Here is a 16,790-nt window from a genome sequence, read left to right on the forward strand (position 1 = left end):
AACTAACATTAAAGGGAATCCAAAAGTCTTCCCTAGGCATATAAATAGTAGAAGATTGGTTAACTTTCCTTAAAAAGTGGCAGAGGCAAAACCTGTCTCATCATTCAGGTGGAAATTGGGAGGGGTCTGTGATGAGGGATGTCATGGATTTCAAACGGGAAAAAAAAATAACTACCTGGGCTAAATGCCCCCCTCACATCTTTGGAACATGAATTCCTATAAGTTTTTTTACTGGTTCATTTTAGGTGGCACAGTTGTACGAGGAGCTGAAGGAACGTGTCCAGTGTTTTAATATGTATATTGATAACCCACCTGGGTGTACAAATGAAGAATATGTTCACAAGCAAAGATTCATTCTGCAGGTATTGCTTTATTTTGACAATGTTTCTACGTACATTTTTTTTTCTAGTTTAGTACCTTATCCAAATCTTGAACACAGTTTACATCACAATATGTACAGCTTGATATGCTTTGTGCACTTATTATCCAACATAGATGTCCCTGGCTCCTCCCTGCTTTTTTTGCATCATTGTTCTTGTAATGGGCAGGCAGAGACTCTGCCCCTTAAAAGACCCAGCGTCACGCTCCTACGTAGTCCAGGTTCTGGCACAACAGGAGTGGAGAAGAGTTTAGTAATTTCAACCCTCTTATGTTTTAACGCGTTGATGTGGTCTTTTGTATATCTGTTTTTGCACACTCAATATTTACACTTGCTCAAGTGAAGTGGACATGATTTAAAAAAAAAATATGGGAACTGCAGTTTGTGCAGTGTTTATATTGCAATGTCATTTTTCCACAGGTTGTTCTGGCTGGAGCTTTTTACCCAAATTATTTCACATTTGGTCCAGTCTCTGAAGAGATTGCTGTGAAAGAGCTGGCTCAAAAAGATTACAGAACTACAGTAATGGTATGTAGCTGTTGATTTGGAAGAATTTGCTTGTACTTTATGAACTATTTTTTCCTAAAAACTCTGATATATTTCCTAGAGAACACTGAGGAAAAGCTGTATTAGTAAACCTTAAATACAAATGCTGTCGTTTGGCCTAAATATCTATTTGTGGAGGATACTCTTGAATTATTATCCATTCAGTTTTTTTTTTAAGTACCCCTTTTTACCATTTATTTTATTTGTTATGCCTAACCTCACAAATTAGAGAACTATTCTGAACTGCTTGCAATAGAATGCATAATATCTTTGTGTACAGTCAAAACTTCACTTAGCCGCACAGCTCATTTTGAAATAATTAAAAATCGTTGCTTCCACTCCAATGCTAATGAAATTGAAATTTTCAATAGCTTCATGCTCAACTGTAAACATTGGTATGAGGTTGTAGAACTTAACATCATAATCCTGGATTTTTTTCTCTAATTATGTTGTGTTGTCATGAAACAATGCACTTCCATTTTTGCGTCAGTGTTGTGAAAACACTTGACTATTCTCATGGATGGATGTTGTAGTTTGTGGACCAGTAATTCTGATTATAAACTTGTATCTTTGCACTAATAAATTTGAACAATTATTTTCCTGTTTCCTGTCATAATTTTATATGTATTGTTATGATATGGCAGGTGGTACTTGCCAGGCTGACCAAATCTACAAGGGAAACTTGGCCATACTATCACAACAATTTTGCAATTTGTATTTATTACGAGAAGGCTGGTGCACTGAAGTCGGAAGCAATAAACCCATCACCATCTTTAGAGATTTTAAAGATTAAATTAAAACATTGATTAACTAGCCATTACCAACCCTCCAGGCGACTATTCCTTGTGCAAGCTTCAACTCAGTTACTAAGATGACATCTTGCATGAAATGAGCACTAAACCAGTGTTTCGGGTGAAGCTCTGTTTAGTACCTGAGGTATCCAGGGAAAATTGCTCCCCAAAATTTGAACTCTATTTCTACATCTGGAAACTTTTCTAATACCTCTTATGTTCCAGGACAAATAAGAAAAGTGCTCATCATCTGGTGGACTGTTTCTGTCTTGAATTTTATTGTTTCTGTCTTGAATTTTATTGTTTCTGTCTTGACTTTTATTGTTCCTGTTTTGAATTTTATTGTTTCTGTCTTGAATTTCCTTGTTCCCCTTAATACTAATGTAGTTTTACCCCAGTTTCTTTGTTTTCCACTTCTTATAAGCAGAATATGGCTATTCCATCTGTCAATGTATCAGCAATCACATTGCATGGGGATTACCTTGTTAAAGACAATTGCTAATTAAAATAGATGGTGGGCATTGCTTCTCCCATCTAAACGGCATAAATAGATATAGCTGGAACACTGTGTGGAAGCTGCTCAGAAGTCTGTAGCACTGAGGAGCTGTAGTGAGAATAAACCAGCTTGAAGTTAAAAAAAAACAGCTTTGGATTCATTCTTCCACCAGAAACACTTATTGTGAGTAACATGGTAGCAGAGGATGAACTTTAAGCTTTGGTGATTGATTGGTGTATGTGAAGCTTTTTGTCTCAATCCTCCGAGGGAAAAGAAGTGTACTGTTGCTGACAATTTAAGTTGCGGAAGGACAGTGCAAAATCGCAAGCTTTGATTATCTACCAACTTTTCCTGACTCTGAACGTTATCAGCAATAGAAGGCTGAAGTTGAGATGTGGACCAGGGTTACTTCCATACTGCGAAAGAGTAAGGTTTTGGTGTTATTATTACCAGCCAAAAGTAAGATACAGACTAAGATATTTTCAGAGTAGAAAGCGGATGATTTGGATCATGGAGAGGGATCTTCTGTTACAATTTTTGGCTAAGTTTTACAAAAAGGATGAGTTATTGGAAGCGTATGAAGCTTGGACAATCTTTGATAGGTTTAGGAAATCAGATGATCAGTCCATGGAAGAATATATCATGGATTTTGATGAATGGTACAGGAGACTACAGAGATTTGAACTTGAAATTCCGGAGCCAGTATTGGCGTTTAAGTTACTGAGCTCTGCTCGCATATCTCATGTTGACAGTCTTTTAGTACTAACAGGGGTTCAATTCTGGTGGAAAGAATCTCTCCTAGATGAAATGGCTGCTGCCCTAAAAACATTCCTGGGGAAACAGTTGTTCCCAGCCGGTTCCTTAGCAAATGCGAACAACTATGCTGTGAAACAAAGGATGGAGGATTCTATAGTGGCTGAATTTCAAGGTGGGCCAAATATTAGATGAAGATTACAATACAAAGACTGCGTTAATGACAAGAGGTCTGAAAACGGCTGCAACCCTAGCCAGTTTGAGAATCAGGATAAAAAGTGTGTCTGGGACGGTGACCATAGGTGTTTAAATCCAGAAAACGCACGGGGAATGGTTAATCGGTGGTTTCGGTGTGATTCCGGTATCATTACACGCTGCCCACAGTGAAAGAATCATATTTTTGAAGTGACCCACGCGACTGAAAATGATGATGGTGACTGCCATGATGGAATTGTATTGGTCATTGAAAGTTTGAATCCACTGATGAGTACCTTGATGGTCGATTCCTTCAACTGTGCATACCTGGACAGTGGTTGCACTTATACTGTGTGTGGCATGGACTGGCTTAACTACTGTCTGATGGGGGGTCTCGATAAGGCAGACCAGCAGAAGGTCAAGGAGTATGAAACTGTACCTGCTTCAGGTGCGGAGATGATAACACATTAACATCTTCCAAAAGGGTGGCCCCTTGTAAGATAGCAGGGATCAATCTGTTTATTAATACTGATGTGGTTTCTAGTGAGATGCCGCTATTGTTAAGTTGATCTGTGATGAAAAAGGCTCAGGTGACGCTAGACCTGAAGAACGATAGGGCGTTTGTGTTTGGAAAAAACATGGATCTATATTTTACTCAGTCAAGCCTTTACCGCCTGCCACTAAGGAAACCAGAGATTTCTCATCAAGAAGTTCATGAAATATTGTTAATTGCTGGGAATAAGAATTTGGTGGACAAAAAGATGATCATTTGGAAGCTACATATAGACAGTTTGCACACACGGCGGCACAGAACCTGAAGACTCTACTTCGAGATGTGGGAGTGGTTGATACAAGATACGATGACCTTATTGAGCAAATCATTGCTCTGTGAAGTTTGTCTAAATGTTGCAAAATACCACCACGTCCTGTTGTGAGCTTGCCCTAGCCTGGGAGTTTAACGACGCAGTGGCAATGGACTTGAAAGTTTGGGACAAGGATAGGAGTATTTTTTTTACTACACTTCATAGATATGGCAACCAGATTTAGCCTATTCACTGTATTACATAGTAAAGACAAAAGGACCATTGTCGAAAAGGTTATGAGGAAATGGGTAGGGACAGGATTAGGAACACCAATGAAGTTCCTAATAGATAATGGTGGAGAATTTGCCAATGAGGAATTTTGAGACATGAGAAAATTCGAACATCATAGTTATGCATACCGTAGCTCAGACCCCGTTTAGTAATGGTCTTTCCAACCAAAACCCTTGGTAACAACGCAGCATTTTAAATTCAATTCAAGGTGTCGCGCCCCTAGAGAGACAGTCGCTTGTTATGTAGCAGCCTTAAAACAATTGACAGAGCACTGTGAGTTCGGGATGTCTATTAATGACATGTTGAGAGACCGATTAGTCTGTGGGATTAATGAAGACGCCATTCAAAAAAAGGCTGCTGTCAGAGACAAATTCGGATTTCAGCAAAGCCCTGGAGTTGGCGCTTGCAATGGAAAGTGCAGTCAGGGACTCAAGAAATCATTGGAGCACAATATGGCGCCTTTCTTCACGTCAGGAAGGAGGCAACAGCTAGAATTGGCATGGAAGTGCAGGAAAGGCGAGAAACAGCAGCCATTAAAAGACCAGCAAAAAGCAATTACTCAAAGGATAAAAACCACATTCATAATAGCAGAATTGGAACTAGACAGCCTACAAACAAATGACAATTTTAAAGAACCAAGTACTTCTGCCATTGCAATGTGCACGTTATGCGATATTGTAAAGAGAAATTGAGGCCAAAGTTCAAACAAAAAGGCAGAAGTTGTGAAAATTATGTAATGGAGGAGCCTGAAGAAACAGATATTTACTCGCTACACAATTTAAAAATGGGCAAAACAGAACCAATCTATGTGACAGTGAAGTTAACAGAAAACCCCTTCTACTTATTCAGAACTGGCTTAAGGAAATAAAATTGAGTGGACTGAGATTTTTCAACTCGGAATAAAAGATCTGCAGGAATTATTACAGAAATATGCCCCTGTGTTCAGTGAAGAGCTCGGGAAGATTCAGGGACTGCAAGCTAAAATCTATGTGGATCCCAGAGCAGCCCCCCAGATATTTGAAGGTGGATATTGAATTAGACAGGCTGGAAAGATTGGGAGTCTGACAACCTGTACAATTTTCCGAACGGGCAGCGCCCATAGTTCCAGTACTAAAGCCGTACTAAAGAGTGCGCGAACATGCGGGAACTACAAGTTGACCGTTAACAAAGTAGCCAGACTTGACAGGCACCTGATACCAAAATTGATGAATTGTACTCCAAGCTGGCAGGGGGAATTGCATATACGAAACTTGACATGAGCTACGCTTATCAGCAAGTTGAGCTAGAAGAGGGGTCTCGGGATTTTGTGACCAATACACACGGGGGTATATCAAGTTGCCCTTTGGAGTCTCATCGGCTTGTGCCGTTTTCCAAAATTTGTTCCAAGGTCTATCCCATGTGGTGGTTTATTTCAATGATGCCTAGTAACAGGACTAATTGATGAAGAACACCTGGCTAACTTGGAAGAGGTATTGAAGCGTTTCTCACAGGCCAGAGTATGCTTGAAAAGGTGAAAAATGCACCTTCCAAGCAAAAGAAGTAATCTACCTGAGTCATAGCAGGGCCTTCATCCAGTGGAAGACAAGAGCTATTCATGAGCTGCCAGCCCCGAAAAATGCCACAGAACTCAAGTCCTTTTTGGGAATGGTTAAATACTACGATCGTTTTCTCCCAAATTTGTTGACAGTACTGGCACCATTATACAGGTTACTCGAGAAAAACCACAGGTGGACTTGGCAAGCCCCACAATAACAGGCTTTTATGGCAGTAAAGCAGTTACTACATTCATCAGTCCTGTTGGTATGTTTCGACCCAGAGAAACAATTGATTTTAACATGTGATGCATCCCTTTATGAAGTAGGGGCAGTACAGTCCCACCGCATGTCAGATGGCTCCAAATGGCCAATTGGCTATGTTTCAAGAGCACTGTGTGGCAGGACAAAGATACTCACAAATCGAGAAAGAAGGCTTATCCATTGTATTTGGCGTTAAGAAATTCCACTAATACATTCAAGGTCGTCACTTCACCATAGTATCCCAACGAAAAGCTACTACTAGGCTTGTTTGGGGAAGATAAGGCAATACCCCCAGTCGCCTCACACACATCCAAAGGTGGGCACTGATTCTAGCTGCTTACGAAAGTACTTGTATCCACCAGCCGGGAAGCCAGATTACCAATGCCGATGTGCTGAGCCGATTACCTCTAATGGACAGCAATGTGCACGTTCCCATCCCACAAGAACTTGTCTTGTTATAAAACTTTCTGGATTCATCACCAGTGAATGCTAAACAGAATAGACAAACCGTGATCCAGTTTTGTCTCATGTCAGGGATGGTCTAATGAGCCAAAGTCGGACGAAATGAAGCTGTATTTTAACAGGTGATACAAGCTCATCTGCCAGGATGGCATCTTACTGTGGGGAGCAAGAGCCATCGTGCCCCCCAAAGGAACACAGCCATTATTGATAGAATTGGATAGCACTCACCCCAGCATTTCCAGAATAAAAATGTTGGTGCGCAGCCGGGAATGAACACTGAAATTGAATACTTGGTCAAGAGCTGCATGCAGTGCCAACAGGTGTAGAAATTGCCACCTCCTGCTCCACTGCATACTTGGGAATGGCCAGGAAGGCCATGGGTCCACCTCCACATTGACTACGTGGGGCCTTTTTTGGGCAGAATTTTCCTTTTGCTTATCGACTCTCACTCCAAATGGATGGGTGTATACAAAGTGTGATCACCCACATCTGCTGCCAGCATAGACAGATTGTGTCAGAGTTTTGTGATACACAGTTTACCAGAGATAATCATGCCTGACAATGGAACAGCATTCACTAGTGGGGAATTCCAAAGATTTACAACCCTCAATGGCATAACACAGGTCAAGACCTCGCCATATCACCCTTCATCCAATGGGTTGGCTGAGAGGGTAGTTCAGACCTTCAAGGCTGTAATGAAAAAACTAGAGGGGGACTCTATAGCAACGAAGTTATCATGCTTCCTGCTCAGCTACAGGACTACAGCACATACGACCACCAGTATTGCCCCCACAGAGTTATTAATGAAGAGACGTCTCAGTACACAGTTAAGCCTCAAGGCCAAATTTAGGGGAGAAGGTAGAGAGAAGTCAGGAGGCCCAGAAAAATGAATACCATTACCGCAGTCGTGGTCCTTCACTGTAGGGGAAGTTTTTCTTTTTTTGCAAAGAACTTTGGAGTGTGTCCAAATGGCTATCGGGCAAAGTCTCTGTTGGAGTCTACACTGCAGGTAGAAGGAGCTCCTCTTGCTTTGTAAGTACCTGCAGAACCCGTTGAGCCTGAGAGAGTCGAAGAGGCAAACTTGCAGGTTCTTACTGGGTAGCCTCGTGGACAGAACTCCTGAGAGGGAGGCCTCAGATAAACCATCCAAAGTTTGGCCAACACGTTTGGAAAAAGCCTCCTGAGAGACTAAATTTGTAAACAGTTCATTTTTGTAAATAGTTAATATATTGCAAAATGTACTTTCAAATAAAGGGGAGGGATTTGGTAATCTGAGGTGTTTAAGAGATGTACTTGACCACGTGACCGTAAGACCCAATAACTGTATAGCACAGGCTACCATGTTAAAGTTAGTCTAGAGTAAGGGCCTGGCTGGAGAAGCATGCAACATGCTAATGCTCTGTTTGTGCAAATAAATAGTATGTGCTTCATATTGGCCTCTGCATCTGCAATATGTTCGTAATCGACTTGCCTACCGACTGATAAGCGCGCAACAGGTTCGCGAGCAAAGCGACCCCATAGTAAAACATAACAGTAATGTAAATGCCAAAAGGGACCAATGTGTGGAAGGGTGCCACCATCATAGGAAGAGCAGGAAAGGCCACCGGTAAATACAAACATTGACTAAATGTGTAGGAAGAAGGACAGGAGGCAAGACCAATGGATTGTCAAACCTAGGTAAAGCTGTGGAAACCCAGAAAGTGCAGTATGCGTTCTGACAGTGGACCAGAAAGTGGTCATGACCCCAGTAAAAAATCTCAGACGTGCGAATGGGGTTCTGCTCGCGTGGGAGAAAGATCATATAGTTGTGGACCAGAAAGAGAGAAGAATGTGAGTAGATTTTAAAAAAAATTGAATAAAATAGTTAATTAACTGAAGCACATGAGTATGGCGGGACAGGTGATGTGTCATGGCTGCAGCATGTGGAAGCTCCTGGATACCAGTGTTATCCAGGGCAAGCACCTGCAGTAAGTGCCTGCGGCTTGAGGAGCTTCGGTTCAGAGTCATTGAGCTGGAGGCTGAGCTGCAGACACTGCAACACACCAGGGAGCGGGAAACTTAGCTGGATGCTTTGTACCAGGAGGCGGTCACATCCATTAGGATACGATCTTCTGATTTGGAAGGTGGTCAGGGACAGGAGGGTGTGACTGTAGCTGAAGCAGGTAAGGGACCCCAGAGGGCAGGAGTGTCAGCCTGTGCAATTGTCCAACAGGTTTGAGGTTCTTTCAGCTTGTTTGGATGAGAGTGGGGGCTGCAGAGTGGATGAGCTGACTGATCATGGCACTGTGGTACAGGAAGCCATTCAAGTGAGGGGAGTACAAAGAAATGTAGTGGTAGTAGGGGACAGTATCGTGAAGGGATTGACACTGTTCTCTAGCCAGGAGTGAGAGTCCAGGCGGCTATGTTGCCTGCCCGGTGCCAGGGTACGGGACATTGCTCAGGGCTAGAGAGCAAATTGCAATGGGAGGGGGAGGGTCCAGTGGTCACGGTCCATGTAGGTACCGATGACATAGGCAGGATGAGGAAGGAGGCTCTGCATAGTTGATATGATGAGTTAGGCACCAAATTAAGAAGCAGAAGGTAATAATTTCTGGATTATTAACTGAGCCATGTGCAAATTGGCATAGAACAAATAAGATCAGAGAAATGAACGTATGGCTCAAAGACTAGTGTGAGAGAAGTGAGTTCCAGGTCTTGCGGCACTGGCACCAAATTGGGGAAAATGGGATCTCTACTTTTGGGACAGTCTACACCTGAACTGTGCTGGGGCTGGTGCCCTTGCAAGCCGCATAACTAAGGAAGTAGAGAGGGTTTTAAATTGAATAGTGGGGGCAAGGGATCAAATTTGGGAAGATGTGGTAAACCACAAAGAGTGGAAACAAGGCAAGAGAGAAAGATATTAATATGGGAAATGATAACAGACAGTGACAGGAAGGGACAGAGTACAAATCTAAGAGTAAATCAGCAGATAAGGCTAGATGCTGCAAAAATAATAGAAGAACAAAACTAAAGGCCCTATCTAAACTCATGTAGCATTCGAAACAAAACAGATGAACTGATGGCGCAAATGGAAACAATTAAGTACGATCTGATAGCCATTACAGAGACATGGCTACAGGAGATTGGGACCTGAATATTGAAGGGTACGTGACATTTTGGAAGGACAGGAAGTTAGGAAGAGGTGGAGGGGTGGCTCTGTAAATTAATGATGGTATTTGCACATTAGAGAGGGACCTAAGTTGAGGAAGCCAGGATGTAGAAGTGGTTTGGGCTCAGATGAGAAATGATAAAGGCAAGAAGTCACTTGTGGGAGTCGTATACAGGTCCCCTAATTGTAACTATATGGTAGGACGGAGTATAAAAGAAGAGATAATGGGAGCTTATCAAAAAATTACAGCAATAATCATGGGGGATTTTAATCTACATATAGACTGGAAAAATCAGATGGGCAAAGGTAGTGTAGATGAGGAGTTTTCATAATGTTTTTGGGATAGTTTTTTAGAACAGCATGTTCTGGAGCCAACCAGAGAGCAGGCTATACTAGACCTGGTATTGTGCAACGAGATGGGATTCATTGATAATCTCATCGTGAGGGCACCCCTAGGTGGCAGTGATCATAATATGTTAATTTTACATTCTATGAGGGAGAAATGAATGCATCTAAGATTAGTATTTTAAACTTAAATAAGGACAATTATGAGGGCATGAAAGCAGAGCTAGCTAAAGTGAACTGGCAAATGTGGTTAAGGGATAGGTCAATAGAGGTTCAGTGGCAGCCATTTAAAGGGATATTTCAGAATAGATACATTCTAATGAGAAAGGAAAATTCCAAGGAGAGGGTCCACCATCCATGGTTAACTAAAAAAGTTAAAAACAGTATCAAACTTAAAGAAAAAGTATATAATTATGCAAAGACGGGTGGCAGGTCCGAAGATTGGAAATAATATAAAGAACAGCAAAGAATGACAAAAAGATTAATAGAGAGGGAAAAGTTAGAGTATGAGAGAAAGCTAGCTAGTAATATAAAGATGGATAATAAGAGTTCCTATAGATATTTAAATAAGGAAAGAGTTAACAAATTGAGCATTGGTCCCACAAAGTGCGTCTGGGAAATTGGTAATGGAAAGTAGGGAGATGGCGGATGAATTAAACAGGTATTTTGCTTTGGCCTTCACTATAGAGGACACAAGTAACCTCCTGGAAATAGCTGTGAATCATGAAATGGAAGGAAGGGAGGAACTCAGCGAAAATTACTATCACCAGGGAAGTGTTATTGAGCAAATTGTTGAGGCTGCGGACTGACAAATCCCCAGGTCCGGATGGACTTCACCCTAGGGTTTTGAAAAAAGTGGCTAGTGAGATAACACATGCATTGGTTTTAACTTTCCCAAAGTTCCCTAGATTTGGGGAAGGTTGTAAAATAGCAAATGTAACTCCTTTATTCAAAAAGCGAGGGAGACAAAAAGCTGGAACCTAGCCTAACTTCTGTAATAGGGAAAATGTTAGAAGCTGCTATTAAAGATGTTATCGCAGGGCACTTAGAAAAATTCAAGGCAATCAGGTAGAGTCAACATGGTTTTGTGAATGGGAAATCACGTTTAACCAATTTATTGGACTTCTTTGAAGGAGTCATGTGCTGTTGATACAGGGGAACCAGTGGGTGTGCTGTACTTGGATTTCCAGGAAGTATTTGGTAAAGTGTCACATCAAAGGTCATTGCAGAAAATAAAAGCTCTTGGTATAGGAGTAACATATTGGAATGGATAGAAGATTGGCTAGTTAACAGGAAGCAGAGTTGGCATAAATGGGTCTTTTTCTGGTTGACAGGATGTGATGAGTGATGTGCCACAGGGATCAGCAGGGGCCTCAACATTTTAAAATTTATATAAATGACTTGGATGAAGGAAGCGAAGGAGTAGTTGCTAAATTTGCTGACGACACAAAGATAGGTAGGAAAGTAAATTATGAAGTGGACATAAGGAGGCTACGAAGGGACATAGGTTAAGTGAGTGGGCAAAGATCTTGCAAATTGACTATAATGTGGGTAAATATAAAATTGTTCATTTTGGCAGGAAGAATAAAAAAGCTTATTATCTAAACGGTGAGAGATTGCAGAGCTGTGAAATTCGGAGGGATCTGGGTGTCCTAGTGCACGAATCACAAAAGGCTGGTATGCAGGTACAGCAAGTAATTAGGAAAGCCTATAGAATGTCATTGTTTATTGTGAGGAGAATTGATTGCAGAAGTAGTGAGGTTATGCTTCAGTTGTACAGGGCACTGGTAAGACCACACCTGGAGTATTGTGTACAGTACTGGTCTCCTTATTTAAAGAGAGATGTAAATACATTAGAAGCAGTTCAGGGAATGTTTACTCGACCAATACCAGGAATGGGCGGGTTGTCCTATGAGGAAAGGTTGGACAGGTTAGGCTTATGTCCAGTGGAGTTTAGAAGAGTAAGAGGTGACTTGATCGAAACCTTTAAGATCCTGAGGGGTGTTGACAGGGTGGATGTGGAGAGCATCCTTCCTCTTGTGGGAGACTCTAGAACTAGGGGTCATTGTTTTAAAAAAATGGGTTGATCATTTAAGACAGAAATGAGAATTTTTTTCCCTGAGGGTCGTGAGCCTTTGGAATTCTCTCCCTCAAAAGGCGGTGGAAGCAGTGTCTTCGAATATTTTTATGGCAGAGCTCGATAGATTCTTGATTAACAAGGGGGTGAAAGGTTATTGGGGATGGGCAGGAATGAGGGGTTGAAATTACAATCAGATCAACCATGACCTTATTGAATGGTGGAGCAGGCTCGGGGGGTTGGTGGGGGGGTGGTTTGTGGGCAGTGTAGCCTGCACATAATTAGTATGTTCCTATGTCCACAGATCCCTGAAAGTAGCAGGACAGGTTGATAAGGTGGTTAAGAAGCCATATGGAATCCTTTTATTTATTAGCTGAGGCATAGAAGACAAGAACAGTGAGGTTATGCTGGAACCATATAGCACTTTAGTTGGACCACAACTTGAGTACTATGTGCAGTTCTGGTCACGTTATAGAAAGGATGTAATTACATGAGAGAGGGTACAGAGGAGATTTATGAGGATGTTGCCAGGACTGGAAAATTGCACATGTGAGGATAGGTTTGGATTGTACTCCCTTTAACAGAGGAGGCTGAAGGGAGATTTAATTGAGATGTGCAAAATGGGAAGGGTCTATTTGCTTCAGCAGAGAGGTCAGTGACTAGGGGGCATTGATTTGAAGTGATAGGTAGAAGAATTAGAGGGGAGATGAGCAAAGATTTTTTTTCCACCCATAGGGTTGTAGGGGTGTGGAACTCACTACCTGAAAGGATAGTAGAGGCATAAACCCTCAGCTCATTTTAAAGGTGTCTGGACATGCACCTGAAGTGCCATAACCTGCGGGGCTACGAACCAAATGCTGGAAAGTGGGATTAGACTGGATGGCCCGTTTTGCAGCTGGTGCAGACATGATGGACCAAGTGGCCTCTTTCGGTGCCATAAACTTTCTATGATTTTGAGATCCCCTGGCCTGCTTGTTAAGTCAGATTAGGTTTGTCCCGTAGTTTTGTGAGTTAATTGATTTCAACCAGGACCACGATTGGATGCTGCAATTGACTGTTGCACCTGGGTTAGGGAGTGTTAAGTTGTCTGGACTGCCTGTTCTTTATTGTTAGCTTGCAGTCTGTTAGAAATGGGCCAGGTATACAAAAACATTCCAAATTCTGTTCATATAAAGAGAAATTGGTAATTGTTTAAAGTCTTTGCCTCAATTAAGAATTAAGTCTTCACTTGCATTCTATAATGAGCACCACAGCCACCATGCTGTCAATTTTGTTTGAGAAACTAAATTCTGATGTCTTTGTGCTATAGGTGAGAAATGTTCCACCTTATGGGTTCCTGTACTACCAACAGCTGCAGTCCCTGTTCAGGCAGTGTGGTCAAGTCGGTGCTATTTCATTTGATGGTTCAAAGTAAGTTACATTTGGCCTGCTAATAACATCATGAGTATGTTTTATATCATTTTGTCTCAAACATTTTTGAGTAGTTTCTAAGTTTCATTGGCATCATTACAATGTTTAGATTGTTTCCTTGTCTATCCAAAATCCTTTGAATTTGTATGGAAATTTACATTGCATCAAGAAAATATTAGTTCCAATTACAAAAGGGTTGCAGATAAAGGATAAATAGAGAAGGTTAATGAGATGCAAGATAAATTTACAATTTCACAATTAATTTCATGAAGAAAAGTTTGTTGTATTTCAATATATGACTTCAATATTATTATAACCTATATTTGCTCTATCTATTGGTGCTGTGGCAATGAAGGAATTCCTCTGCCATTAAAGTAAATGCCACTCATTTCCTCCCAGATGAAATCAGCAGCAAAGATTTTTTCCTCCTCCACCTCGTGCTGAGTAGAGGAAAGAATTGAGTTGTTTGTTGAGATTCTGAATGAAAGCTTAATGAGATTGTTATTTAGATTACGTCTAATCTCAGTGCACCTGGCTACTCCCAGTTTGATGTCTCCAAATATTTTCAGGTTCCTTAACCAGAATTGTCCAACTGATGCCAAGAAACACTGGAATTAGTGTTGATAATGGCAGCAGGGATGCCCTTGTAATGAGCTACTCTAGAAACATGCCAGCATTAAGACAACATTCACAATCACTCCAAGGATAAATCACTCTAATCAGCAATATGGAGCTGTCTTTTTAAAGGAGCTCAAAGTCTTCGGTCACCTCATGAGCTTGATACTGAGGCCTCCCTGGATCTGGGCACTTCAGCCTTCATACCTATGGGATTATTACAAATGTAATGCAAAACTACATGAAAATGCCTTTCTAAGGAGAAGACTAAGATCCTCAAATTTATTGGGAAAATAGCTCTAAAGAAAACAGACTGTTCTGAGGAGATATTTCTTCTGACAACTTGGTATCTTCAAAGTGTGATCAACCAATCTGTAACATATTGGAATTCCAAAGACCAGAGAAGAATGTAAAGTTCAGTCTTTTTGTTTTAGGACCCAATTTATCAACACTTTCTTCAGCTGCCTGATAATTTTCATGTACAGTTCTCTTGGAACATAGGCCAGAGTATTGCCGTCGGCGTGCGAGGCCAGGCCCCACATGCTGACGCGCAAGATGACGTTGGGTGTGTGTCCCAACGTCATCATGTGTCATTTAGACCTTTCGTTCAGCAGGCGCGCGTCAGAGGCGGCTGCGTGCCTGCCGAACTGTCAAAGGCCTATTAAGGCCATTAGGAAACTAAAAAAGCTGATTAACAGCGCTGCCTGTCCAACCTTAAGGTTGGCAGGCAGGCGAAGAGCCCAAGTGGCCTTCTCGTTTTTCAGGAAACCTCATCCAAAGGCGGGGAAGAGGTTTCCTGAAAGTTTTACTAAATAAATAAAAACTTTTCCTGAAATATAAAAACATGCCCCATCTCATGTGACATAGTCACATGAGTGGACATGTTTAGATAACTTCTTAAATGCTTGGTTTAATTATTTTAATATGAACTTAATCTTCCTGAGGCAGCTTCGTGTCCCAAGGGAGATTGCTGCACTCTTTTGCGCGCATGAGTGAAAGAGCGCAGGCCCAGACTCTCCCTCCTCCCCCCGCCCACACAGATAGTGCTGAGCACTACTGGCCGTGCGTCATGCTGGATGGGCCTTAATTGGCCTGCCCATGTTAAATGGCGGTATGCGGCCGATCGCGGGTGGCGATTGGCTCTGTGCCTGCTCTCGCCCAGCCCGCCCGACACAGGTAAGTTTCTGGCCATAGTGACATATCAAAGCACCTAAAGGAATAGGCATTCTGGTAGCCTTCGAATGTTTTTATGGTACTTCTCTGATCTTTTTTTCTTACTGTGAAGGAAAAGTGAGATTGATTTTACACTCTGGATCCCCTCCAGCATTTTTCTGATTTGCCTTCGAACACTGTATGCTAAAAACCTGGAATTCACCAGAGTTGATGCATATTATTCTTAGATGTTTGTTTTACAAGCGGAAAAATGCTTATATTGTGATTTCAGTGCCATTGAGAAGGCTAGCAATCAGGAATCCAGAGCTGTTATAGAAAAGCCCGGAAAATTTGATTGAGAAATCAATTTAGCCAGGTCATGTGAAATTGTGTTTAAATATGGAGCAACAGATAGACTGCGATTGCAAAATTTATGAAGTGCATTGGAGTTTGTCATAAAGCAGCATTTAACATTGGAATAACTGCAGCTGACTTTTAGATGTGACACATGTATTGAGAATATATATAATGTGACAGGAAATAATTGCCTGTGGCATTCCAATGTAAATACGTTTTTCCCTTGGACTGCTGGCAGTGGACAAACTATTTGAGTGAGGCCTATGTTGGAAGAATGATATCAGAACTAGATTCAACTGTTAAGACTTTTCAAACAAGGGCCAGAGAAATGAAATTTTTTTTGGAAATTGTAATTTGTCAGTTTCAAATCCTACTCTGGAACTTAACAACTTATTGTTTTTATCAATAATAGGGGCTTTATTGAATTTGTGCAAAATCCAATAAAAAGAACAGAGATCCATCCTGCAGTGTATATGGCACTGAAGATGGCCCAGCAACGTATTCCTTTACAGTTGAAAGTTCATCCTATGGAGGAGATTGAAGTATTGATTCAAGGACAACCTAGTACAAGCTTACGAAGCCCAAGGTAATATCTTATTTAGGTGATATGGTAATTGTGTACATTTCTGTCACAAGCTTTGCAAATTGAAATATTGGGGAAGGAGTATAAGATGGAGTTGACAGCAGATTTGCAGGAAATTTGGGCATCTTGCTTGATCAGAGGATGTGCCTGTGCTGTTTACGTTATTGCAACATTATTCTCTTGTTAGATTAGGACATAGAACTGTGTGAAAAATTGCAGAGTACTTTCTGCTTGTAGCATTATTTTGACAGCCAATTATGTTAAAATGGTTGCCTGGGAAACAAGATAGTAGTAGCACAGAGAGCAGGGCAGACTTTACTTGGAGCTGTGGCTACTATAGCTAGTGAGTGAAAGACATTTGTTTGTTTTGAAGATGCAGTAGCACAACAAGGTATATAGTGATGGGAGGACCATGAGTACGATCACTGGGAATGCTAACCTTTTTTCAAAACAAAACTTCAAAGTTGAAAAGGCAGGAGAGGACAGCATGCAGCAACCAGGAAAATTGGGGAGGAACCGCAATGGGACAAAATGGGACTACAACCATGATGGGCATAGGAAAATTCCCATTTTAAATGTTTATATGGACAG

The 16,790-nt window shown here is 41.4% G+C and overlaps 1 protein-coding gene across 4 annotated transcripts in view; it reads left to right on the forward strand.

Annotated features, from left to right (window-relative positions):
• The window catches only part of tdrd9 (tudor domain containing 9), a 223,383-nt gene that overhangs the window by 147,086 nt on the left and 59,507 nt on the right, over positions 1-16,790 (forward strand). For all 4 annotated transcript variants that reach the window (XR_013579459.1, XM_078562446.1, XM_078562447.1 and 1 more), the window contains exons 19-22: positions 246-362; positions 800-907; positions 13,392-13,492; positions 16,029-16,202. Coding sequence is in view for 3 of the 4 variants with exons in the window: in XM_078562446.1 (XP_078418572.1) it covers positions 246-362; positions 800-907; positions 13,392-13,492; positions 16,029-16,202 (500 nt within the window). In the remaining variant the exon portion in view is untranslated. The remainder of the gene's footprint in view (positions 1-245; positions 363-799; positions 908-13,391; positions 13,493-16,028; positions 16,203-16,790) is intronic.

Source organism: Cetorhinus maximus, chromosome 18, assembly GCF_964194155.1.
Source record: "Cetorhinus maximus chromosome 18, sCetMax3.hap1.1, whole genome shotgun sequence".
In the NCBI taxonomy this organism is placed as follows: domain Eukaryota; kingdom Metazoa; phylum Chordata; class Chondrichthyes; order Lamniformes; family Cetorhinidae; genus Cetorhinus; species Cetorhinus maximus.